The sequence below is a fragment of the Plectropomus leopardus genome, chromosome 1, assembly GCF_026936395.1.
Source record: "Plectropomus leopardus strain MGB_pleo_1.0 chromosome 1, ASM2693639v1, whole genome shotgun sequence".
Lineage (NCBI taxonomy): Eukaryota > Metazoa > Chordata > Actinopteri > Perciformes > Serranidae > Plectropomus > Plectropomus leopardus.
Window position 1 is genome coordinate 420001 of NC_142176.1, and position 27448 is coordinate 447448.

Here is a 27448-nt window from a genome sequence, read left to right on the forward strand (position 1 = left end):
ATAAATCGTAATAACAGATGTAATAATGGATGTGTGGGTATGTTGATAAATCGTAATAACAGATGTAATAATGGATGAGTGGGTATGTTGATAAATCGTAATAACAGATGTAATAGTGGGTGTGTTAGGTGCGGGCAGCAGCGGCTCCTCGGGGAGGATCTGTTTTCACAGCGTCAGGCAGCAGCAGCAGAGTCACGTGCAGCGGGATGCAGAGAGGAGGCTCAGCCAATCAGAGCTCTGCAGCTCCTCTTCATCTTCATTAACAACATCTGAGCACCAAGCGTCTCCTCCGCCTCATTATTTACTCACATACACCGTATATGTATATATGTGTGTGTGTGTGTGTGTGTGTGTGTGTGTGTGTGTATATACATATATATACGAATACATACAGTATATTTATATGAGTGATTATATAGTAAAACATGTTGTATATTCTGACCTGGAAGGCCTCGAGCTGCTCGTCGGTGAAGGTTGTCTGCTTGTTGCCCATAATGCTCCGCTGCCTCTCCCATCACACCGCTGTATCACACCGCTGCATCACACTGAGCCTCCTGCCGCTGTCTCCCGCCGCTGTCTCCTGCCGCTGTCTCCTGCAGTGGGTGTCAGGTCTGAGCCGGTTTAGTCCTCCTCCTTCGGGTCCAGCGGCTGTCTAAGTCTGACTCACAGTTAAAGGTGATTCTTACGCCTCAGCGGTGCGCGAGGAGGAGGTGCGGGTACCAGCTGCTGCCTTCAGGAGTAGCTCGGAAAGCTGTGATGAGGGAGGTGCAGCAGAGACCTGCGGAGTCACAGTGTGTGGCGGGAATATTCTGTGACTGCAGTTTGTCTCCATCAGTCTGATCTTCAGCTGATGGACAAAAATATTTAATAACGCAATTATTGTTTGGGGCTTCAGCTCTGTACAGTATACTGTATATACAGTCTATATATATATATATATATATATATATATATATATATATGAGTGTAATACAGACTGTATATACAGTCTATGGTGGAATACAGACAGTATATATATATATATATATATATATATATGTGTGTAATACAGACTGTTTATACAGTCTATGGTGTATGTAATACAGACAGCAGCATATATATATATATATGTATATATGTGTGTGTGTGTGTGTGTAATACAATTGGCACCTCTAAGGAAAAAGTCCTTTACATTTCTTCTGTCACATCCTGTTGCTCCTTAAGTCAAACAAGCACACTTTAAAATGATCGCTCTGTCAATCATTTTGATTCACAAAAGATTCAAATTTGAAGTCCACACTTTTGTTACTGCTGAAACTATAAACAATCTAGTTTTTAAATGTCCATAATTCGTTTTGGTATGATATCAATAATTGGCTGTCACTAAAATAGAAAATACACCATCGTTTTTGTTACAGTGATGTAGTTTACTTTTTGGTATAACATACAGCACGTTTTTTAAAAATCAGAGACACAAAAACGTCTGCTGATAAACCAGGAACAGTTTGTGTTAACGTGACCTTCATGTCTCCGACAGCTCACCCAGGTGGTGGCAGGTCTGCCAGGAGACACATTTCTCATTTTTTATTTTCACATTACATTTCTTTTTTTTTTTTTTTTTAAATATTATTATTATTCTTTAAGAAAACACAGAGGGCACGTTTTCTTAAAAAATGTATATATTTTTCAGTGAACACGCCTTTCATTCACCAAATATTTTAAAGAAACAAAAGATCACCAAAAAGTTTCAAAGTAAAAAAAATCAGCAAAAAGCCAAATTTTGAAAGAAAAATTGGGAAAAAATAGGAAAAAAAGTTTTAAAGACAAAAAAATCGCCAAAATATTTTGAAGAAAGAAAAAACAATAAAAAATATCAGACAAATAAATATTAAAGGAAAAAAAATGCCTTTTTTATTTGTTTTTTTTAATTTGTAAAGTTATTTAAAGTTGTATGTCCTTCTGCTAAAGCCCAAAAAAACCACATTACCCCCGGCTCAAAAATAACAAACAGTCCCTAACAGAAATAAGAGGGAAGCTTTATTTGATGTATTTCCTGCCTACATCTCCAGACTCCAGTCCAGCAGGAGGCGGTGATGACATAGTGAAGTCCCTCAGAGTGACACCTCTTCCTTCATAGAGGATCTTTGTCCTCAGCTCGGAGTGAGTCCTCCTGTCCGTGTGATCGGAGTGAGCCCTCTCTCCCTCCCTGAGGATCTTTGACCGGAGGACTCAGGATGGCAGGCAGCGCGTGGAGGTCAATGGTGAGAAAACGGTGATTTGTAACGCGATGAAAACGTGTCCGGCGTGTGAACCGGAGCTCAGGTGTGTTGTGTGTGTGAACTGGAGTGTCGGTGGGTCCGCGGAGACTTTATGAACCGGATTTTACCCGGTTCAGGTAGCACGTTAGCATGTTAGCTAAGTGTGTGTCCTTCACAGGGATGACAGCCTGTAGCTAGCAGAGCTAACGGAGCCGCCGGTTTCTTCTTTACCGGGACGTGTTTACCTCCACCGCCGTTAAACCGGTTACCGATAAACTCTGCATGTACTCTGACTGCTGTCGAGTCAGTGACTGCCGTTAGAAACCGGCGCTGAAGGCGTTAAGCTCTGACCGGGAGGCTGAGACCCGGTGAGGTCTCCCTGATGTGGAGACCATCACCAAACTGCGTTTAAAAATCCGCCAGTTTACGGTCCCGTCGTCCCCTGGACAAAATCCAGCCCTCATCATGAACACCTGAAACACCCAGAAACACGCAGAGCGTCTGCTGATGAATTCGGCAAACACCAAATCCACCAAACATTAAAATCTGCGTTTAAAATGAGATTAATCTGAAGTCATTTCATCAGAAGCGCAGTTATTACTTATGGTTACCCAAATATATAGAATCAGAATCTCTGCGCGCCTCAAAGAAGGGAAAAGCAATCAAAGATTGAGTCCAGTTTAGGACATAGACACAAAGTGAAAAAATGTCTATAATTAGAATTAATTGATTAATGACTATCTTTATTGTCATTGTATATGTACAACGACAAAAGTGCGAAGCATATTCTATATATATATATAAATATATATATGCTATATATAAATATAAATATATATGCTATATATAAATATAAATATAAAGAAAGGGACAGATTTAAAAGATTTTGAAAAAAACCCCAAACAAAACACAAACAATTCATACCATATTAGCATTAAACACTAACCAGGTTTTATGCATTACACTATATAACCCTTTAAATCCTGGAAACAACAACAGTTTTCTGGTGCTGCTTTCACAATAAGTTAACCCTCTGAAACCTGAGCTAGCTTGGTTTGTCTTTTAAAAAGGAGATTAGCAACTTGGCAACAGATGTCCCAAACAAAAAAAGACAAGAAAATGACCTGAAAACTAGTTTTTGAAAAGAGAGAGAGAGTGACAGTAATTACCAGCAATCAATGAAGATGAAAAAAATAGGGGAAATTGTCCAGAAAACTATATTCATAGATTATTATTCTTATTCTTATTAACATTATTTTTGTTACTATTTTTAATCATTTTGTCTATATATATGTACAGCTTTTTTCGAATGTATTTTTTATGCCACATTTTAGCTTGTAACTTCTTTCCATGTTTGTGAAAGAAATAAATCCACTTTGTTAGCTTAAGGTTTTAAAAGATTAAATGATTTGTGAATGCCAGAAAATGTAATAAATTAATTAAATATTAACTGCTCTGTTCATTAATTTATTGGCAGAAGTTTGTGGGAACTGACATTGAGTTTTTTTCTAAATAAATTAATAAAATACTGTAAAACAGGTTAAAAGTTAATTGACCAAAGTCATTAAAATAAATAAACGAATGTATAAATGAAGACATTTTTATATCTGCTGCTCAGTAAAATCATCTAAACGAGGTCACAACGTCCTTCACAAAGTGCATGAAATTAAAAAATAATATAGTTACAAAAATCCAAAACAGTGTTAAGAGTGAAGGAAAGTAAGTCGCACTGTCAAAACACCAAAAATGATAATAATATTGAAATGGAAAGCTTTCCTATAAAAATAAGTTTAAGGCAGTGATGTAAAAACGTGCAGTGTGTTTTTTAAAAATCAGAGACACAAAAACGTCTGCTGATAAACCAGAACAGTTCGTGTTAACGTGACCTTCATGTCTCCGACAGCTCACCCATGTGGTGGCGGGGTCCGCCAGGAGACACGCCCTCTCCTCAGCGTCCTTCTCCAGAGGGGTGAGTGACACACACACTCACTCACACACACACACACACACACACACACACATACACACTCACACACACACACATGCACACACACACACACACACACACACACACACACACACACATACACACACATGCACGCACACACACGCACGCGTACACATAAATGCACGTGTACACACACACACACACATACACACTCACACACACACACGCACGCGTACACACAAATGCACGCGTACACACACACATACACACTCACACACGCACTCACACACACACATACACACTCACACACACACACGCACGCACGCGTACACACACACACATGCGTAATCACACACACACACACACACACACACAAATGCACGTGTACACACACACACACACGCACGCACGCGTACACACACATGCATGCGTAATCACACACACACACACACATGCACGTGTACATACGCATGTGTACACACACACGCACACACACACACACACGCACATGTACACACACACACACACACATGCACATGTACACACACACACACACATGCATGTGTACATACGCACGTGTACACACACACACACACACACACACACACACGCACATGTACACACACACACACACACACACACACTCATCTCTTGATAAAGTTTCAGTGTTTCTGGTAAAATCAGTTTGGAAACTTTCCATCGTTTTATTTGACATTTTGTTATCAGACAGGTTTCTAAGACGTGCTTGAGGTTTTTTTAAACTCCTGGAAAACCTTGAAAACCAGTTATTTTTTAACATGATCCTTGAAAAAAAGTACTCAACTAACAGAAGGATAACAGAGTGATGAATTATTTCATGAAATGCATCAGAAACATGTTTTGATTTGATTGTATTTTATATGTCATATTTTATATTTAATTATGTTTCATATTATATCATATTTCATATTAGATTATATTTTCAATTTATTATATTTTATATTTTATTTGCTTCAATAACAACTTCTCTGATTGAAGAACTTAATACAGACACCTGCAGCACCACACACACACCTGTCACACCTGCAGCACCACACACACACCTGTCACACCTGCAGCACCACACACACACCTGTCACACCTGCAGCACCACACACACACCTGTCACACCTGCAGCACCACACACACACCTGTCACACCTGCAGCAACACACACACACACCTGTCACACCTGCAGCACCACACACACACACCTGTCACACCTGCAGCACCACACACACACACACCTGTCACACCTGCAGCACCACACACACACCTGTCACACCTGCAGCAACACACACACACACCTGTCACACCTGCAGCACCACACACACACCTGTCACACCTGCAGCAACACACACACACACCTGTCACACCTGCAGCACCACACACACACACCTGTCACACCTGCAGCACCACACACACACCTGTCACACCTGCAGCAACACACACACACACCTGTCACACCTGCAGCACCACACACACACCTGTCACACCTGCAGCACCCCACACACACACCTGCAGCACCGCACCTGTCACACCTGCAGCACACACACACCTGTCACACCTGCACACACACCTGTCACACCTGCAGCAACACACACACACCGTCACACCTGCAGCAACACACACACACACACCTGTCACACCTGCAGCAACACACACACACACACCTGCAGCACCTCACACACACCTGTCACACCTGCAGCAACACACACACACACCTGTCACACCTGCAGCACCACACACACACCTGTCACACCTGCAGCCACACACACACACACACACACACACACACACACCTGTCACACCTGCATCAACACACACACACACCTGTCACACCTGCAGCACCACACACACACCTGTCACACCTGCAGCACCACACACACACCTGTCACACCTGCAGCAACACACACACACACACACCTGTCACACCTGCAGCACCACACACACACCTGTCACACCTGCAGCACCGCACACACACCTGTCACACCTGCAGCAACACACACACACACACCTGTCACACCTGCAGCACCGCACACACACACACACCTGTCACACCTGCAGCAACACACACACACACCTGCAGCACCGCACACACACCTGTCACACCTGCAGCACCACACACACACTTGTCACACCTGTCCAGGTGATGTGCAGGTGTGACTTACTGAAGCTGTGTGTGTGTGTGTGTGTGTGTGTGTGTGTGTGTGTGTTCAGATGCAGACAGTGACTCTGATTCCTGGAGACGGGATCGGACCGGAGATCTCCACAGCCGTCATGAAGATCTTTGAGGCTGCAAAGGTCAGAGTGTGACATCAGTTTACACGTGTCTGCATGTTGTTAGCGTGTTCTCAGCACGTTCCTGTATTCTCAGCGTGTCCCTGTGTCCCTGCAGGCGCCCGTCAGGTGGGAGGAGAGGAACGTGACAGCCATCAAGGGGCCCGGCGGCCGGTGGATGATCCCTCCTGATGCTAAAGAGTCCATGGACCGCAGCAAGATCGGACTCAAAGGTCGGCTCACGTTCTGTGTTGACCTGAAGGTTCCTCGCGGTTCTTTGTGCGTGGTCCTGAAGGTTCCTCGTGGTTCTCTATGTTGACCCGGATCTTTCCTCCCACAGGACCCCTAAAGACGCCGATCGCCGCGGGTCACCCCTCCATGAACCTGCTGCTCAGGAAGACCTTTGACCTTTACGCCAACGTGCGCCCGTGTGTTTCCATTGAGGGCTACAAGACTCCGTACACCGATGTCAACCTGGTCACCATCCGGGAGAACACGGAGGGCGAGTACAGCGGCATCGAACATGTGGTGAGTGGGCGCCGTCTTTCCGTGTCATTAAAGGGTCATTTGACTCAAACAGAATCAGCTGACTGACAGTTTCAAACTGATGTTTTCCTCATCAGCTGACAGTGATTTTCGTCTCGTTCTGGTCCTCGTTCTCGTCCTGGTCCTCGTCCTCGTCCTCGTCCTCTTCACAACTCTTTGCGCCTCCTTTGGGGTTTTTTGCTGTTTTATTCTCTAAAAATTTTGAGCAAACTATGTTTTCTTAAAGGAATTTGCTGTTTTTTTCTTCAAAAATGTTTGTTTTCATTCAAAGTTTTTGCTAAACTTCTTTTTTCTCTAAAAATAAAACTGACCTTTAAAAAAAAGTTTTTTTCTTTGAAAAGTTTTTCTTACACTACTTTTTATAAAAGTCTTGGCAAAAACTCAAATTATTTAATTGAATTATTGACTGACAGCAGAGACACCCTGTCCCCCTGTCTCTGACAGCAGAGACACCCTGTCCCCCTGTCTCTGACAGCGGAGACACCCTGTCCCCCTGTCTGTGACTGACAGCGGAGACACCCTGTCCCCCTGTCTGTGACTGACAGCGGAGACACCCTGTCCCCCTGTCTGTGACAGCGGAGACACCCTGTCCCCCTGTCTGTGACAGCGGAGACACCCTGTCCCCCTGTCTCTGACAGCAGAGACACCCTGTCCCCCTGTCTCTGACAGCAGAGACACCCTGTCCCCCTGTCTCTGACAGCAGAGACACCCTGTCCCCCTGTCTGTGACTGACAGCGGAGACACCCTGTCCCCCTGTCTGTGACTGACAGCGGAGACACCCTGTCCCCCTGTCTGTGATGGAACCTTTTCTGCAGACAGAGGAGTAACAGCCTGATGCTCTGGCCCTGAACATGAAGGGTTAATGATTGTGTTGTTGTTGGGGTTATTTCGAGCTGCAGTCTGACGCTGGTCTGCCTCCTCAGCTGTTCCCTGCAGACCACCACTCTGATCCCGTCCACCTACAGGGTAAGGAGCAGGACCCTCACCTGTTCACCCATCACAGTCCTCATGGGACCAGTCTGTGTCCCACTGTCAGCTCAGATCTGAACCCGTTTTTAAACCTTTGAAATCTGAACAAAATTGATTTGATTTCTTGCAAAAACACGGCGAGGAGACGCTGAGCGGCGTAACAAGAGACGACCGAAAATGAGCACGAAGTGAGTTTGGAAGAGAATTAAAGAAGGAAATTTCATGAGAAGATCAAAAAAAGGAAAGGTAAAAAACAAATCCGGAACTGGCAGTGCGTCTGTCTGTGATGTCACTTCCTGTCAATCATCCTGCTGAGCTTCATCAAGTCCCTCCTCCTTCCTGTTGTTTTTCCCTCTGGAATGACCACTTCCTGTTTCTCTGCACCGTCACCACGAGTTCTGGGACAATCCTGGAAAAGTCCTTGAAAAGTGACAGCAGCGTTGTTCACAAATGTTTTCCTGTTTCTCTCTCCTGGATTTATTCCTGAATTTATTCCTTGTCCAGACGTCTCCAGGTGACTCCAGGTGTCTCCAGGCGTCTCCAGGCGTCTCCTGGTGACTCCAGGTGTCTCCAGGTGTCCCCATGTGACTCCAGGGGACTCCAGGTGTCTCCAGGCGTCTCCAGGCGTCTCCTGGTGACTCCAGGTGTCTCCAGGTGTCCCCATGTGACTCCAGGGGACTACAGGTGTCTCCAGGCGTCTCCAGGCGTCTCCTGGTGACTCCAGGTGTCTCCAGGTGTCCCCATCTGACTCTGGGTGTCTCCAGGTGTCTCCAGGGGACTCCAGGTGTCTCCAGGTGTCTCCAGGCGTCTCCTGGTGACTCCAGGAGCCTGATGATGTCCAGCCGTGTCCTCCGTCTCATCTGAAGCTCTCTTCTTCTGGTAGATCGTGGACGGCGTCGTTCAGAGCATCAAACTGATCACAGAGAACGCCAGCAGACGCATCGCAGAGTACGCCTTCGAGTACGCCAGAAACAACCAAAGAAGCAGCGTGGTGGCTGTCCACAAGGCCAACATCATGTGAGTCCAACAGAGACACAGACAGAGGGACAGAGTGAGACAGACAGAGGGACGGAGAGGGACAGACAGAAGGACAGACAGAGAGACAGACAGAGGGACAGAGAGAGACAGACAGAAGGACAGAGAGAGAGACAGACAGAGGGACAGAGAGAGACAGACAGAAGGACAGAGAGAGAGACAGACAGAGGGACAGAGAGAGACAGACAGAAGGACAGAGAGAGAGACAGACAGAGGGACAGAGAGAGAGACAGACAGAGGGACAGAGAGAGAGACAGACAGAGGGACAGAGAGAGAGACAGACAGAGGGACAGAGAGAGACGCAGACAGAGAGAGACAGACAGTGAGACAGTATAGAGACATTTTGGACATAAAGAGGTCAGACCTTTCCGTTAAATTATGTTTCTCATTTTAATTTTTTTTCGAAGCATTGTTTACCTTTTTTTTTTTTAAACTTTTTTTTTCATATTTTTAGATAATTTTCTTGTACTTTTTTTCATATTCGTTGGATTTCTCTGTCTGTCTTTCTCTCTGTCTGTCCCTCTGTCTGTCTCCATGTCCATCCCTCTGTCTGTCTCTCTCTGTCCCTCTGTCTGTCCCTCTGTCTCCTTGTCCGTCCCTCTGTCTGTGTCTCAGGAGGATGTCAGACGGTCTGTTCCTGAGAAAATGTCGTGAGGTAGCAGAGAACTACAAAGACATCAAGTTTACTGAGATGTACCTGGACACCGTGTGTCTCAACGTGAGTTCGGCAGCCGACGACGCCTTTAAATCCTTCTGACCTCCTATCCCAAATCTGTCCACAGAGAGGACGTCACAGACTGAATCACCGCTGTTAAGTTCAGACCAAAGATTCACCAGATGAAACACATTTACTGCGTTAAAACCTGTGAAATATTTTTGAACGTTTTTAATATGTTGAAATGTTTTTAGTACATTAAAACATTCTGAGTACATGAACATTATTTTTATTACATTAAATTGTTTTTAGTATATTAAAATGTTTTTAGTTTGTTAAAAAGTTTTACGTACGTTAAATTGTTTTTCGTGTTGTACAAAGTTTTTAGTACGTTCGCGGAATGAAGCAGCAGGTTTTTAGGACGGTGCAGGTTTTTAGGACGGTGCAGACTTTTCGGACGGTTCAGGTTTTTAGGACGGTGCAGGTTTGGACTGGTCTCGTCATGAATCTTTGGTCTGAGGTGAGCATCAGACCGGAGCTCTGCTGTCACCTTCTCTCTGGTTGTAAACTTTGATCTGCTGGATTTTTCAGATGGTTCAGGATCCGACTCAGTTTGACGTCCTGGTGATGCCCAACCTGTACGGAGACATCCTCAGGTCAGACCAGTAACACCTGTCTGTGATCCTTAGTCTGTGATTGCACTGTGAGGATTCACTGACTGATGGTGATGATGATGGTGATGGTGATGATGATGATGATGATGTGATGATGGTGATGATGATGGTGATGATGATGATGTGATGATGGTGATGATGGTGATGATGATGTGATGATGGTGATGATGATAGTGATGGTGATGATGATGGTGATGATGATGATGGTGATGATGATGGTGATGATGATGATGTGATGATGATGGTGATGATGATGGTGATGATGATGTGATGATGATGATGGTGATGATGATGGTGATGATGGTGATGATGGTGATGATGATGATGATGATGATGATGATGGTGATGATGGTGATGATGATGATGTGATGATGATGATGATAATGGTGATGGTGATTATGGTGATGATGATGATGATGGTGATGATGATGATGTGATGATGATGATGATGGTGATGATGGTGATGATGATGATGTGATGATGATGATGATGATGGTGATGGTGATTATGGTGATGATGATGATGATGGTGATGATGATGTGATGATGATGATGATGATGGTGATGATGATGGTGATGATGATGTGATGATGATGATGTGATGATGGTGATGATGATGATGTGATGATGGTGATGATGATAGTGATGGTGATGATGATGGTGATGATGATGATGTGGTGATGATGATGGTGATGATGATGATGGTGATGATGATGGTGATGATGATGTGATGATGATGATGGTGATGATGGTGATGATGGTGATGATGATGATGATGATGATGTGATGATGATGATGATGATGATGATGGTGATGATGATGATGTGATGATGGTGATGATGGTGATGATGATGATGTGATGATGGTGATGATGATGGTGATGATGATGATGGTGATGATGATGGTGATGATGATGATGGTGATGATGGTGATGATGGTGATGATGATGATGTGATGATGATGATGATGATGATGATGGTGATGATGATGATGATGATGATGATGATGATGATGATGATGATGGTGATGATGGTGATGATGATGATGATGATGATGATGATGATGATGATGATGATGATGATGGTGATGATGATGATGATGATGATGATGGTGATGATGATGATGATGAAGATGGTGATCTTTTCAGTGACCTGTGTGCCGGTCTGATCGGTGGACTCGGGGTCACTCCTAGTGGGAACATTGGAGCCAACGGAGTCGCCATCTTTGAATCGGTTTGTTATTTTTTTACTCTTCGTCATGCTCATTTGATCATGTGTTTAATTTTTGTTGGTTCACACAACATAAACTGCCGCACATCACTCAAACCAATAAAACATACGAATATAATCTGCGTGTGTGCGTCCTGCAGGTCCACGGCACCGCCCCCGACATCGCTGGCCTGGACATGGCGAACCCCACCGCCCTGCTGCTGAGCGCCGTCATGATGCTGCGTCACATGGGTCTCCACAACCACGGCAACAAGATCCAAACGGCGTGTTTCGACACCATCAGAGACAAGAAGGTAAGACTGTCGCTCACACCGACGCTCACATGTCGCTCACATGCCAAACAGTCCCTAACGGGTTAATGACAAACAGTCCCTAAAGGTTTATGTTAGTAGTGTTCAGTGCTTCCCGTTTCCATGGAAACAGTGAATTGTTTTGTGTTTGTGTCTCAGGTGCTGACGAAGGACCTGGGAGGAAACTCCAAGTGTTCAGAGTTTACAGCTGAAATCTGCCGTCGCGTTCAGGACCTGGAGTAAAGCTGCAGAGACGGAGCCGCTGTGGGAGGCTCTCCTCCTCCCACCTCCTCCCACCTCCTCCCACCTCCCCCCGCCTCCTCCTGCTGACTGTTTTTTCTCTGGAGCTGCAGGGACACATCAGCTGGGACTCTCTGCTTTTCTTTCTTGTGTTTTTTTACATGAAGAAATTGTCCCTTTCTTTTCTGTAATGAGGCACGGAGGAGGTGGGGCTTATGTTACGGGGGCGGGGCTTCTGCAGCAGCTACCTGGCGAGTTAACATGCTAATACATTCACTGCAAACATACGCACAACTGTCACATGACCAAGTCCGTATGACTTCATTTCTGGAGTGTTTTTACCCAAAGTGTCATCATCAGAAAGGTATAAATGATACCGTCTGTATTAATAATGAATACTGATCTGAGCACTCTGCTGTGTGGTCCGGACACTCTGGAGATTTGCTTTTTTTTAACGGTAACTTATTTATTGTTTCCTGTTACTGTGTCCTGCTGCTGTCTTCAGGCTCCCTCCTGAAAGACATGTAGCTGCACTCCATCCCTCTGTCTGTCTGTCTCCGTCCCTCCTTCTGTCTCTCCATCCCTTCGTCTGTCTCTCCGTCCCTCCGTCTGTCTGTGTCTCCGTCCCTCCGTCTGTCCCTCCGCCTGTGTCTCTGTTTCTGCTCTGTCTCCATTAAAAAGGGCTTTTCTCTGTGATCACACTGACCGCTCTGTCACGCTCCTCATTAACCACCAACAGAGGACGTAGATCCGTCACGTGTCGTGTTGACATGTGACACGTCAGATTTAACATCTCTGGAAAAAGTTACAACACGGTTGGCAAGAGGTCAAAGACACAGCTGGAGGCTAACATGTTTTTGTTAATGATGAACGTATAAAAAGGATAAAACAGCAAATTCACAAACATCGGAGGAAGGCAACCAAGTTTAGAAGAAATGACTCGAAAATAAGTAAAATGTACAAGAAACTCACCTGAAGCAAAAAAAAAGAAAGAATAAGAAAAATTGTCTTCTAATTTATTTGTATTTGTATTTTTTCTAATTTACAAACAAGTATAACAAAATAACAAAATATAAATCTGTCATGTTTTTAGGAAGAAATTAGTAGATTACAGAAAAGATCCATTTTAAAATGCCAGATATTTAAGTGCAAATGCAATCAATAAATTAAAATGTTTTTTGTTTATGCTTTTAATATAAGTACTTCCATTTAAGCTTTAATTTCCCATTTTAGGTTTCATATATGATGTTTCTGTTTTCTTACGTCCATTATCGATTTCAATTTCATTCTAAGAATTTAAGATTTCGAAAAATTTCAGTTTAAGCTTTTAAATCTTAAATTTCACTTCTTTATTGACACTTTACATTTTCAAATTATCATTTCACATTTTAAATTTAATTTTTCAATGTCCTTTTTCTTTTCAAGTTTATTTGTGGCCTGATTATTCCTCGTCGTGTGGTGTATTAATAATCTTTTTTAAAAAATATTCTAATTCTTAATATTCTTTTTGGACTTTAATGACCAAAAATATCCTCCATTTGTTGTTTTTTTTAAATTTGTGGAACATTTCTTTCCAAGTTGTTGTGGCCTTAACTGTCTGTGTTTGAAAAAAATCACACCAACGTGCTCAGAGTTCAAAGAGTTAAATACACGTTAAAGTCGTCTAAACACAGCGCAAGAAATATTAAAGCTGCAGGCAGCGATGAAAGGGCCCTCGCCCCCCCGCGTACGTCGGGGTTCTGGTGGGACTCCAGCCACAGCGGTCTTTCATTTGTGTGAAAGTCAGATAATTCACGCAGAGACTTTGGACCCTGGAGTGAGATATTTCACCTGGTGTAGTACTTCCAGTGGCCACTAGGTGGCATCAGAGGGGACAAAAGTCATCTTGGTGTACATCATTTTTTGGATATTGTCATACAGATGTTCAGGGCGGGACCCTCATCAAACCTATGAAGTTTCAGGCAGATCGGACAATGTTCACCAAAGTTACACCGAATTCCTGTTGTGTACCAAGACATCAAAATTGTACGCCACAAAACGGGAAAACCGTAAAAGCTTTGCGCAGACCTGTGCTAACTTTTCATCACCAAGGGGTTGAAAACGGACACGCCAATTCTGAAGTCGATCGGATTAATCCTGTAGGACAAGATGGCAAAAGTACGAGGCCCAAAACCGCCACAATTTAGCACAAAATTCAAAAAGGCTGACCGAATTTCATAATTGTACGTGAAACTGGCCATTGGGGCTAAATGTTAGGGGGCGCTGTAGAGCCATAAGTTTGGTGATGATGATGATGGTGGTGATGATGGTGAGGTCGATGAAGATGATGTTGACGCTGATGACGCTGCTCTGCAGGCTCAGACCCGTTTAGTCTCCTCGTTAAATTAAAGGTTCGTATTGACAGTCTGACTGTTGACTTTGGAACATTTGAACCTTTTTTTCTATAACTTAACTTCAGCTTCTCTCTTTTAGAAACTTCTCCAGCGAAGAATCAGCTGAACTGGGAGACCCCCGTGACGTCACATGGACACGCCCCCTCATTGTAAAGTTAACCAAGACAACAGGAAACACACAGTGCTGTCACCTGCAAAATAAAAGCTCGTGATAGCTTTTAATGCGTTCACCAAAGACTCCGGACAGGAAGTGTGAGGAGACGGATCATCTCTGAAAATGATGATGATGATGAAAATGATGATGATGATAAGGATAAAGGTGATAACAAAGATAATGGTGGAGACACCGGCGCTGCCGGTGGTGATAATTGGGTCAGTAATGAGGATGTCCAGAAAATGAAGATAATTAAGACAATGAAAACGATGACTGTGACATCGACTCTGACGGTGATGAGGAAGTCAACGATGAAAATGACAACGTTGACAATAATGAAGAAGACGATGGTGATGATGAAGTTAACAAGGACAATGATGCCAGTGATGTCGACGATGATGAAATGATGCTGACAATCATGACGGTGATAATGAAGAAGAGGTTGAAGATGATGATGTCAGTGATGATGACAAAAATGATGAATGTGACATTGACGCCGACGATGATGATGATGGTAACCATGACTACAGTGAAGTCAATGATGACCAGGTTTTCCCGAATATCGTCATAAACTCTTAAAAGGTGCTGAATTCATCTAAAAACAAGGCCTTAACTGGTATGAAAAAGGCTTAAATTAATATTTAATAAGTCTTAAAATTGCTAAAACTCTGTTGTTAAATCTCAAAAATAATTTCTAAAAATATTATTTAATAGTGCAGGCAATAACTTTATTAATCCTGAAAGGGGAAACTCATATGCCACCATGATCAACATACAACAACACATCAAGACATGACAGTACAACATGCACTTTACACACATTATATACGTATGTATATATGAATATGTATGTGTGTGTGTGTGTATGTGTGTGTGTGTGTGTGTGTGTGTGTGTATAGGATTTTTGTGATGTTTTAAATGTAGAAACGTTAGTATTTTTTGGGAGGGTAAGGTAGTTTTATTGTGAAAAGCAGGTCCCGGATGCGTGTGTCGGTGTGTGTCGGTGAGCTTTCAGCGGGAGTGTTTCCTGCTTCCTTTCGGTCCTGTCTCAGTCTGTCCCAGTCGAACCAGTCCAGAACCAGTACTCCCAGTTCTCCCAGCAGACAGGCACAGAGCGGAGGAGGACGGAGGTCCCGTTAAAGTCCCGGCAGCACCGGAACACACCGAACATGGCGAAGACCTACGACTATCTGTTCAAGCTGCTGCTGATCGGAGACAGCGGCGTCGGTAAGACCTGCCTGCTGTTCCGGTTCAGCGAGGACGCCTTCAACACCACCTTCATCTCCACCATCGGTGAGTCTCACCCGGTAACACCGACCCGGTAACACCCGGTAACACCGACCCGGTAACACCCGGTAACACCGACCCGGTAACAGTGACCCGGTAACAGTGACCCGGTAACACCGACCCGGTAACACCGACCCGGTAACAGTGACCCGGTAACAGTGACCCGGTAACAGTGACCCGGTAACACTGAGCAGAAAACCAAACAGATTCATAGTGACAATACAACATTTTATACATACATACACACATATATATGTATGTATGTATGTATATATACATGTATGTATGTATGTATATGTATATGTATGTGTATATGTATATGTGTATATATATATATATATAGACAGTCCCTAACATTAGAAAGTTAGGGACTGTGTGTAATTAATGAGGGGGGCAAATGTAAAGTGTGTTTTCTTAAAAGCAAATCAAAAATATTTTAAACTTTTTTTTTTTTATAGTTAATTCATTATTCTGATTATTGTTATTTTAAAAAAGCGAGAACAGGAGCGCTTCCTTTGGGTCTGAGGATTAAAAATCAGAAACAAAACACTTAAAATGCCGTCATTTCTACAGCGCAGTCTCGATGAACCCGAGCTTCAGTATTATTATTCATTTATAATTATTTATTTTTTTACCATTTTTTAAAGAACACATTTTGGGGATTTTTCTTTCCTCAAAATTCTGTGCAAACTTCTGTTTTTCTTTACATTTTGTTTGTGTGTTTAATGGTTTTGTTGAACAAAATTATACAATTAATGCTTCAAATCACAACAGACGCTTCACACAGTGCAACACAGCTTTGGCGATTTTTTAATAAAAACATTTCTGCAGTTTATTTCCTTCAGTAATTTAAGAAAATATTCTTATCTTTAAAATTTGTAGTGATTTTTAAAGAATTCTGAAGGCAGGTTTTCTTTTGTCAAAAATGTCAGCGATTTTTATTTTTTCTTTAAGTTTTTTTTTGGCAGCTTCTTTGTCTCTTAAAATCTTTTGAGGTAATTTTCAATTTTTGGGTGATTACCTTTTCTTTAAATCTTTTTGGACAAATTTTGTTTCTCTGTTTTTAAAAAAAAACTTTTGAGAGATTTTTATAGAAAACATTTGGTTCAATTTTTTTTGTCTTCAAAAAATTTTTCAATTTTTTTCATGAAAAAGTTTTGGAAACTTTTTATTTAGAATTCAGTGTTTCCTCTAGGATTTTTTTCAGCAGCGGGGGCAGGCTCTCCGGGGAGCCGCGGCGGCGTAAACAAATGACGCTTTTTAAAGGCTGAATGTAAAAATAAAAAATAATAACAAAAATTCAACAATAAAATAATAAAAACAATAAATAATAATTTCTTGATGGGGCTGTAATCAGTGGCAAAGTTTGCACCCGGGCTCAGAACAATGGATTTTTCTTGGTTTTCTGTAGAGCAGCTCTGAGGCTCTGTTGTACAGAAATTCCCCAAGAGGCCCGCTGATGCTCAGCAGCATACAGGCTGCAGGGTGATCCCCCTGCAGCCTGTTTCTCAAGTCAGGCTTCACCTACAAATAGAAACAATAATTTTTATTTATTTTTTTATTTATTTTTTTCAACCCATTTAGGGTCCCAGTCTGATAGCCTGTGTTTCCCTTTATGTTTTTCTCCTCTCCTCTCATCTCTCTCTCCGGCACCATCACTTTGCTCTCCTGCTCCTTCACTCGGCACTCCCCCTCCTGTACTCTGCTCTCCTTCACTTTGTTGCACTGCTCCTCCCTGTCTGTTACTTTGTTATACGATTACATAAAACATTAACGTTAGATAATTTACACTCACGTCACATTTGATTACAAGTGTGAACATAATTTTTTACCTAACCATCATAATTTGAGTCAGTAAAAAGGCTAATGATACCTGACTAGCGCCATCCTCATCAGGTGTCTTTCTCTTCTTTGAAAAATATTTGAACAAGCTCATCTGAAAATGCAGTCAGCAGTTACATCATGGCGTGTATATCGCTTAATGCTATCAATTAGTTTACTCACGTTAGCGATACTGAGTTGAGTTGGCACCGGGCCCAATTAACTTAAGCTACGTAACCTTAGCTGGCCATCAATATTTTGCGAATGTTTATTTAACTAATAAAATCTATTATAAGTTTTCTTAAGCTAATAAGTCTACCTTTTCTCCGGTAAGTTGCACGCTGTTTTCAAGCCGACACTCCTCTGACTCTCCGACCTGATGCCTGGATGCGAGCAGCTCATTAACGTCGGCACCAGTTAGTTCTGTTGGGGGGGGGGTATCTACCCCAAAGAGTAGATACGGAGCAAGATAGTTATCTGCCTCAGCACTCGCGACACCCAACGCAGTGCAGGACTGTGCTGTGATGCGGCGGTGGTGTATTTGCAATTTAAAAAAAAAAAAAAAAAACAACCAAAAAAAAAACCGACATTTGAAGGAGCGGCGGGTAGGATTTAGGAGTGGCGGGCCGCCACTCCTAAATGAGTGTAGAGGAAACACTGGAATTGAATTTGAATTTTTAAAAGGTGATTTTTATAGAAAACCTGCCTTTAACCCACAAGGTTTTTTAAAAAAACTGAAGTGATTTCTTTTGTTCCTCTTTAAAAAAATAGCCTCTTTTCTTTTAAGTTGGAGATTTTTTTTCTTTACAAAAGTTTTGTTTTTATTCAGATATTTTTGGTGATTTTTTTGTAAAATTTTTGGCAATATTTATCTTCAAAAGCTTGGCGATTGTGTTTTCTAATTTCAAACGTTTTGACGATTTTCTAAAAAATATGGATGTAATGTTGCAGACACTGTGGTTGCTCTCTGTGAGTGCGTGCGTGTGTGCCTGCGTGCGTGCGCGCGTGCGTGCATGCGTGGTTGAGGTTTCTTGTTGCTGGTTTTCTAAGACGCACTAACGTGTGTCAGATGCTCTCAGTGTGTTTTCTCGTCAGTGGAGTCAAACAGGACGTCTGCAGCCGTTCATCACATTTAAGCCACTGTGTTCACTCTGCAGGTCAAAGGTCACCATGACCTCTGTAAAACAAGAAATTTAGAACACACACACACACACACACACACACACACACACACACACACACACACACACACACACAGTTTCCGGTGCATCAGAGTGAGCTCAGCTCAGTGTGTCGCTCCTCTGTCCTCCTGGTGGAAACAGGAAGTGTGAACTGTCTTCTTGTGTCTGCTGTGTGTGTGTGTGTGTGTGTGTGTGTGTGTGTTTTCAGTGTGTTCAGTGCGTGTGTGTGTGTGTGTTCAGTGTGTGTGTGTGTGTGTTCAGTGTGTGTGTGTGTTCAGTGTGTGTGTGTTCAGTGTGTGTGTGTGTGTGTTCAGTGTGTGTGTGTGTGTGCAGTGTGTGTGTGTGTGTTCGGTGTGTGTGTGTTTAGGGTGTGTGTGTGTGTGTTCAGTGTGTGTGTGTGTGTGTTCAGTGTGTGTGTGTGTGTGTGTTCAGTGTGTGTGTGTGTGTGTGTGTGTGTGTGTGTGTGTTCAGTGTGTGTGTGTGTGTGTGTTTCAGATGCAAATATAAAGTGAAGTGGCAGCAGAGGAGGAAACATTCACACTTCAGCTGACAGTGAACTCTGCTGATTTATTTTTATTTAAAGCTGAAAAAGTTTTGAAGAAAAAGATTCAAACTGTCAGTTTGTTGAGTTTTACTTTTAAGAGTCGAAAAAAACAGAAACATGAAACTGTTTATCAGATCACAACCAACCCTGCAGACCTCGACTGATGATGATGATGGTGATGATGATGATGATGGTGATAATGGTGGTGATGATGATGATGGTGATGATGGTGACGATGGTGATGATGGTGATGATGATGATGATGGTGATGATGGTGGTGATGATGGTGATAATGGTGATGATGATGATGATGGTGATGATGATGGTGATGATGATGATGATGATGATGATGATGATGATGGTGATGATGATGATGATGATGATGATGATGATGATGATGATGATGATGATGGTGATGATGATGATGGTGATGATGATGGTGATGGTGATGATGGTGACGATGGTGATGATGATGATGATGGTGATGATGGTGGTGATGATGGTGATAATGGTGATGATGATGGTGATGATGATGATGATGGTGATGATGATGGTGATGATGATGATGATGATGGTGATGATGATGGTGATGATGATGATGATGATGATGATGATGATGATGATGATGATGGTGATGATGATGATGATGATGATGATGATGATGATGATGATGATGATGATGGTGATGATGATGATGATGATGATGATGATGGTGATGATGATGATGGTGATGGTGATGATGATGGTGATGATGATGATGGTGATGATGATGATGGTGATGATGATGATGGTGATGATGATGATGGTGATGGTGATGATGATGGTGATGATGATGATGGTGATGATGATGGCGATGGCGATGGCGATGGTGATGATGATGATGATGATGATGATGGTGATGATGATGATGATGATGATGAAGAACAGTACTCCAGTCTCTGCTGGTTTTCCTCCAGTTCAGCCACTGGACGAATGTTAAATGAACTCCCACAGTCCTTTGCTGCTGCCAGACAGAGGACGCTCTGTCACCACGCTGCCAGGGTGATCTGTGTGTGAGTGTGTGTGTGTGTTAGTGTGTGTGTATGTGTGTGTGTGTGACTGAAAACAAAGACACATTTTAATGAACACAATAATTTGCAGTGATATGTACAGTATATGTATGTAAGTATTATATAGTAATAAAAGATAATATATAGAAATATAAAATAAAATATAGTAAGAGAAAATATTATACAGTAAAACGAAGTTATATACATTAATATGCAATAAAATACATCATGTAAAATATTCAGTAATAGAAAAATAATATACAGTAACATCAAATGATACTCAGTGCTGGAAGGTGTGTCCCTGTGTGTCCCTGTGTGTCATTGTGTGTCCCTGTGTGTCCCTGTGTGTCATTGTGTGTCCCTGTGTGTCCCTGTGTGTCATTGTGTGTCCCTGTGTGTCATTGTGTGTCCCTGTGTGTCCCTGTGTGTCATTGTGTGTCCCTGTGTGTCATTGTGTGTCCCTGTGTGTCCCTGTGTGTCATTGTGTGTCCCTGTGTGTCATTGTGTGTCCCTGTGTGTCCCTGTGTGTCATTGTGTGTCCCTTTGTGTCCCTGTGTGTCCCTGTGTGTCATTGTGTGTCCCTGTGTGTCCCTGTGTGTCATTGTGTGTCCCTGTGTGTCCCTGTGTGTCATTGTGTGTCCCTGTGTGTCCCTGTGTGTCATTGTGTGTCCCTGTGTGTCCCTGTGTGTCATTGTGTGTCCCTGTGTGTCATTGTGTGTCCCTGTGTGTCCCTGTGTGTCCCTGTGTGTCATTGTGTGTCCCTGTGTGTCCCTGTGTGTCCCTGTGTGTCCCCTCTCTAAATTCAGAGGTTTTGGTGGGTCAGTGAACGCAGCGCAGTTCTTCATCAGCAGCACTTAATTCCTTAATAATAATTGATCAGCTGATCAGAGCAACAGCTGCTGCAGAGGGAAGCTGCAGTTTCACTTTCACTGTAACAACAGAGGGACGCCGGTGACGGTGAGGCAGTGTGGGATCATGGGAGTTGTAGTCCTCACCGTCAAACCTGTGTGAGCTGACTCAGCAGAAATCCTCCTTTTGTTTGTCATTTCACTCTGATGACAGTGAGCTCCGCTGGGTTTTAGACATTTTTCTGCAGAAAATAACGTGCAGGTCTGTGTCGGTGGGTCTGAGGTCACCATGAGGTCACCATGAGGTCACCGTGAGGTCACCATGAGGTCACTGTGAGGTCACTTTTTATTCGGATTTCAGAGACGATCCAGAAAACACACGGCAGGATAAGTCAACAACAAAAGCAGTTAGTGGTTGCAGGAGGAGAAGAGGAAGAGGGGAGGAGGAGGAGGAGGAGGAGGAGGTCATTGACCTGCTCAGCTGCACGTTTCCGTAACAACCAGCAGCGACTAGGTTTCACTTCCTGATTACAGAATAAGAGCAGAAAAAATGAAAGAGAGGGAAAAGTTCACGATCTGACGGAAACACAGTGAGTCAGTGTCTGATTCATTTTCTCTTTTCTTCTTTTAATAAACTGGGAACTAAACATGAATTTATTTTCATGTTTGTACACTTTTAGACGTTTTTCCGGTCGTTGGAGAAATAAAGGAGATTAATTAAAGATGTAATTAATGATAAAATTATCAGTGATTAACGTTCAGAGGCCAGACGGGAAGTTAAAGTCGGGTGTTTTAGTTCGACGCTGCGTCACAAACGGCCGTCAGGAAACGTTTTCAGAGGCAGGAAGAGAGTTTGGTGCGTTTGTTAAAAATATCTTTGACTTCCTGATAGAGACGCACCCGTCAGCTGACAGCTCCAGCACACAGGACGCAGAAACAAACGCACCCCAGCCGGGTGGAGTTAACCCCGTCAGACCTGGTTCACTTTAAACACACGAGGAGGAGGAGATCCTTCAGCAGGGACCCCCCAAGGCTCAGACCTGATGTGACCTCTGAAGACCTGATGAAGGAGATCAGTCTGATGAGGCCGCAGATCTTTAACGAACACAAATAATTGCCAAAAAGAAAAAAAGGTTAGAATTGTTAAAGAGAAAAAAAATGTCAAAAGGTTTCGGAGGCAGGCGGTGTCTGCTTTTTTTTTCTTTCTGTCCCTTCCCAAAGCTTAGCGAAGTGTTCACCCCACATGACTTTTATTTTGGTGGCCCCGCGGGTTTGGAAGACGTCTTTTCTTCAAAAAATCACCAAAACTTCAAAAATCAATAAATCAGCAAACGTTTTTAGAGAAAAAAATGTTACATTACATTCACTAAAAAAGACCAAAAAAATCATTAAAGAATTTAAAGAAAAAAATCGTTTTTAAAAAAATTGCCAAAAAGTTTTAATGAAGCATAAATTTAAAAAAAGATTGGAATTTTAAATGTTTGCAGTATTCTAAGTTTTGTGTTTATATACTGCGATGACTTAAAAGCAGTCTACCAAAAGTTTAATTTGTATTTGCAATATTAATAATTTATATATATATATATATATGTATATATAAAATATAAAACAGTGCTTGGCGTCTGTGTATCGACACAATATTTTCGTGTCAAACATAATGACGATGATGATGATGATGATGATGATGATGCTGTATCTAACGATGACCGTCTGAGTTGCTGTTCAAGCTGCAGAGTTCATCACAGCTGCAGCATGAACGCCAGCGTGGACGCTAGCACGAACGCCCGTGCCCTGACGGTCCGTCTGCTGTTTGTCCCGAAGGCGGCGCTGCAGGTCTGACGTCAGTCTCTTTGTGTCTGTGTTTCAGGAATCGACTTTAAAATCAGGACCATCGAACTGGACGGAAAGAAAATCAAACTTCAGATCTGGTGAGAATCAAACAGCAGATCATTGAGGATCAATACGTGGCGCCGTGCTTTGGCGTGCTGATGTGAGCTGTGGCGTGCTGATGTGTGCTGATGTGTGCTGTGGCGTGCTGATGTGTGCTGTGGCGTGCTGATGTGAGCTGTGGCGTGCTGATGTGAGCTGTGGCGTGCTGATGTGTGCTGATGTGTGCTGTGGCGTGCTGATGTGTGCTGATGTGTGCTGTGGCGTGCTGATGTGTGCTGTGGCGTGCTGATGTGAGCTGTGGCGTGCTGATGTGTGCTGTGGCGTGCTGATGTGAGCTGTGGCGTGCTGATGTGAGCTGTGGGTCGTTGTGTTCCTGCAGGGACACGGCGGGTCAGGAGCGGTTCAGAACCATCACCACAGCGTACTACAGAGGAGCCATGGTGAGACCTGCAGCTCTGACTGCAGTTTGTGATGAAATTTCTCCCAGTGACAGAATCTGAACTCTGCACACACACATGCCTGCACGCGCACACACACACACACACACACACACACACACACAGACACAGACACAGACACACACGCATACGCATACACACACATATGCGCGCGCGCACACACACACACACAGACACACATGCACACACAGTTTTCTTCAGTAACTGTATGATCAGTAATCACACGGACTGCAAACATGTCAACAATCACCCCACTTCATTTATAAGAGCTGCAACATATTTTGTTTTATATTATTTTTTCAAATTTAATGTTATTGCATTTTTACAAATTAATTTATTTCTTATATATTTTTATATGTTTATTTCACAGTATTTTGTTTTGTATTTATTATTACAAAATGTTACATTTTATATAATAATTATGTTATTATTATTATTATTATTGTTAAAAATAATAGTTTTAATAATAGTAATACGGTATTTCATACTTATAATATTTTTATTTCATCCTATATTTTCTTAAATTATGTTTAAGATAATTATACATTATATAATGTCATAATACTTTATATTGTATTATATTATATTATAATATATTATAGGGTTAGTTATATTTTATAGATATGTGTGTGTGTGTGTCTGTGTGTGTTTGTTAGGGTACTTCCTGTGCTGTTGTCACTGCGTTACATCACTTCCTGTCCTCTGTGTTGCAGGGTATCATGCTGGTGTATGACATCACCAACGAGAAGTCCTTCGACAACATCAGAAACTGGATACGCAACATTGAGGAGGTAGGCCGCGTTACATGACATCATCACGTGATGTGACGTGTCACATAAATGTTTTTATACATCTGATGACGATGACAGACATTATCAGCCGACCGTGATCAACAATGACGATGACAGACATTATCAGCCGACCGTGATCAACAATGACGATGACAGACATTATCAGCCGACCGTGATCAACAATGACGATGACAGACATTATCAGCCGACCGTGATCAACAATGACGATGACAGACATTATCAGCCGACCGTCTGCGTCTGCATGTTTCTGCCTCTGTGCTGACACAGTCAAGTCAAGTCAGTTTTATTTATAGAGCCCATTATCACAAAACATGGTTTGCCTCAGAGGGCTTTACAGTGTACGACATCCCTCTGCCCTTAGACCCTCACATCACCCGAGGAAAAACTCCCCAAAAAGAACCCCTGTAACGGGGAAAAAAAAGAGGAAGAAACCTCAGGAAGAGCGGCAGAGGATAGTGAGGGATCCCTCTTCCAGGACGGACAGACGAGCAATAGATGTCGTAAATAGCAAATGAAATACAATCATGGCAAAAGGAAAGAGAGAGAGAGAGGGGAGAGAGGGGGAGAGAGGGTGGGGGGTGGGGGGGATGAGAGAGGGGAGAGAGGAGGGGAGAGAGGAGAGAGGAGGGGAGAGGGAGAGGAGAGAGGAGGGGAGAGAGGAGAGAGAGGAGGGGAGAGGGAGAGGAGAGAGGAGAGAGGAGGAGAGAGGGAGAGGAGAGAGGAGGAGAGAGGGAGAGGAGAGAGGAGGGGAGAGAGGAGGGGAGAGGGAGAGGAGAGAGGAGGGGAGAGAGGAGAGAGGAGGGGAGAGAGGAGAGAGAGGAGAGAGGAGGGGAGAGGGAGAGGAGAGAGGAGGAGAGAGAGGGGAGAGGGAGAGAGGAGAGAGGAGGAGTGAGGGTGAGAGAGGAGGGGGGAGTGGGGGGGGGCACAGAATAATAGAAACAGATGCATGTCATATTACAATAATGGTCGGTGTGAAATTAGTAATTGCTCTCTGATAACAGTCTCATGCACATGTGAAAGGGAGGTGTCCAAAGGCAAGATCACAGCATCAGCACAGCTATCACCACGGTCAGGCACAGTCAAGGTTACGGCCAGGATCCAAGGAAACTAGGAAACAAGGGAGCAGGAACGCTCCCGAGAGGCAACGGGATTAGCGTAGTGCAGTTCAACAGACCCAGGCTCTGTAATAGCGAGCCCCAGGTAGTGAGAGTACCACATGGCTATCACAGAGCTAAGCTAAGCTTGCAAATCCGCTCTCAAGGATTTTAGAAATAAAGGGGAGATTAGATATCGGTCTATAGTTAGCTAAAATCTCAGGATCGAGGGTGGGCTTCTTTAGAAGAAGTTTAATGACAGCTACTTTAAAAGACTGAAGTACATAACCTGTTAACAAAGACACATTGATTATATCTAATAAAAAGTTGTCTAATAAAGGCAAAACTTCCTTAAGGAGCTTAGTTGGGATGGGGTCTAGCAGGCATGTTGATGGCTTAGATTCAGAAACCAAAGTATAGAGTTGATGAAGGTCAATGGGGGAGAAATGGTCCAGATAAATTTCGGGCCTTGCTGCCATAATCAGGCTATCTGAGTTCGGGGTCAGGTCAGTTGAGGGTAAGAGGTGATGGATTTTATCTCGAATAGTTATGATTTTATTATTAAAGAAAGTCATAAAGTCGTCACTGCTGAGGGCTGAAGGAATACAGGCTCTATGGAGCTGTGACTCTGAGTCAACCTGGCTACAGTGTTGAAAAGAAACCTGGGATTGTTTTTGTTTTCCTCAATTAGTGATGAATAATAGTTTGCCCTGGCATGGCGGAGGGCCTTCTTATAGACTTTAAGACTGTCCAGCCAGACTAAACGGGACTCTTCCAGTTTGGTCGAACGCCAATGTCTTTCAAATTTTCGCGATGTTTGTTTCAATTTGCGAATCTGGAGGTTAAACCACGGAGCTAATTTTCTTTGTTTCATTATTTTCTTCTTGAAGGGTGCAACAGTGTCGAGAGCTGATCGCAGTGAGCCAGTAGCATTATCGATGAGACAGTCAATTTGGGAATGACTTAAGTTAGTAGTAGTGTGCTCAGTAGTTGTAAGACATGGTAATGATGTCAAAGCAGAGGGAATTAGTTTCTTAAATTTAGCCACTGCTGAATCAGATAGACATCTAGAAGAGTAGCTCTTACTGAGAGGCTTGTAGTCAAGTAATAAAAAATTAAAAGTTATCAAATAATGGTCTGACAGAGCAGGAATCTCAGGAAAGACTAATAAATCTGATTGTAGCGGTGGGTGGGTTTATGTACACACTGACTGAAGCCTATTGAATCCAAAAGTGTGGAGAAAGCAGAACTAAGGCTGTCACTATTAACATCCATGTGAATGTTAAAATCCCCTACGATAATAATTTTGTCTGATTTGAGCACTAAACTTGATATAAGCTCAGAGAACTCAGATAGAAATTCAGAGTATGGGCCGGGGGCGCGGTACACTATGACAAACAGAATCGGCTGTAGAGTTTTCCAGGATGGGTGAGAAAGACTAAGAAAAAGGCTTTCAAATGAATTATAGTTTAACTTGGCCTTAGTGTGAATTGCTAAGCTTGAATCAAAAATAGCAGCGACTCCCCCTCCTCGGCCAGTGTCCCGCGCAACGTGACTATTTATATGACCAGGAGGAGTGGTCGGTGTGTGGTTGAGAGGGGAGTACTTATTTGAAACGTGAAGGGGGGGTGGGTGGTGTACCGCGGGCTTCGGCTTACTACGCTTCGCTCGGACAGTCACCCAGCCTCCCGGCTGCACGGGGGCTGCCGGGGGACGGCTAGCAGAGGCTACGCTATGTCGGTCCGCACCGGCTACAGGGGGCTCGCTAACTATCGCAGCTACAGAGGGATTATCCACG

At 43.1% G+C, this 27448-nt stretch overlaps 3 protein-coding genes across 3 annotated transcripts in view; 2 read left to right on the top strand and 1 right to left on the bottom strand.

Annotated features, from left to right (window-relative positions):
* LOC148190319 (calcium and integrin-binding family member 2-like) overlaps positions 1-800 on the bottom strand; it is a 7926-nt gene extending 7126 nt beyond the window's left edge. Inside the window, exon 1 of the mRNA XM_088089394.1 lies at positions 443-800. Within this exon, the coding sequence (XP_087945520.1) occupies positions 443-493 (51 nt within the window). The 5' untranslated portion in view covers positions 494-800. The remainder of the gene's footprint in view (positions 1-442) is intronic.
* LOC121965351 (isocitrate dehydrogenase [NAD] subunit alpha, mitochondrial) overlaps positions 1-12824 on the top strand; it is a 14437-nt gene extending 1613 nt beyond the window's left edge. The window contains exons 2-12 of the mRNA XM_088088291.1: positions 2049-2240; positions 4141-4206; positions 6423-6506; positions 6601-6715; positions 6823-7010; positions 8881-9014; positions 9648-9750; positions 10279-10343; positions 11508-11592; positions 11730-11882; positions 12039-12824. Of these exons, the coding sequence (XP_087944417.1) occupies positions 2214-2240; positions 4141-4206; positions 6423-6506; positions 6601-6715; positions 6823-7010; positions 8881-9014; positions 9648-9750; positions 10279-10343; positions 11508-11592; positions 11730-11882; positions 12039-12122 (1104 nt within the window). The 5' untranslated portion in view covers positions 2049-2213 and the 3' untranslated portion in view covers positions 12123-12824. The remainder of the gene's footprint in view (positions 1-2048; positions 2241-4140; positions 4207-6422; positions 6507-6600; positions 6716-6822; positions 7011-8880; positions 9015-9647; positions 9751-10278; positions 10344-11507; positions 11593-11729; positions 11883-12038) is intronic.
* Positions 12825-15651: 2827 nt separating this feature from the next.
* LOC148190320 (ras-related protein Rab-8B) overlaps positions 15652-27448 on the top strand; it is a 45880-nt gene continuing 34083 nt past the window's right edge. The window contains exons 1-4 of the mRNA XM_088088852.1: positions 15652-15959; positions 23264-23324; positions 23666-23726; positions 24458-24535. Of these exons, the coding sequence (XP_087944978.1) occupies positions 15836-15959; positions 23264-23324; positions 23666-23726; positions 24458-24535 (324 nt within the window). The 5' untranslated portion in view covers positions 15652-15835. The remainder of the gene's footprint in view (positions 15960-23263; positions 23325-23665; positions 23727-24457; positions 24536-27448) is intronic.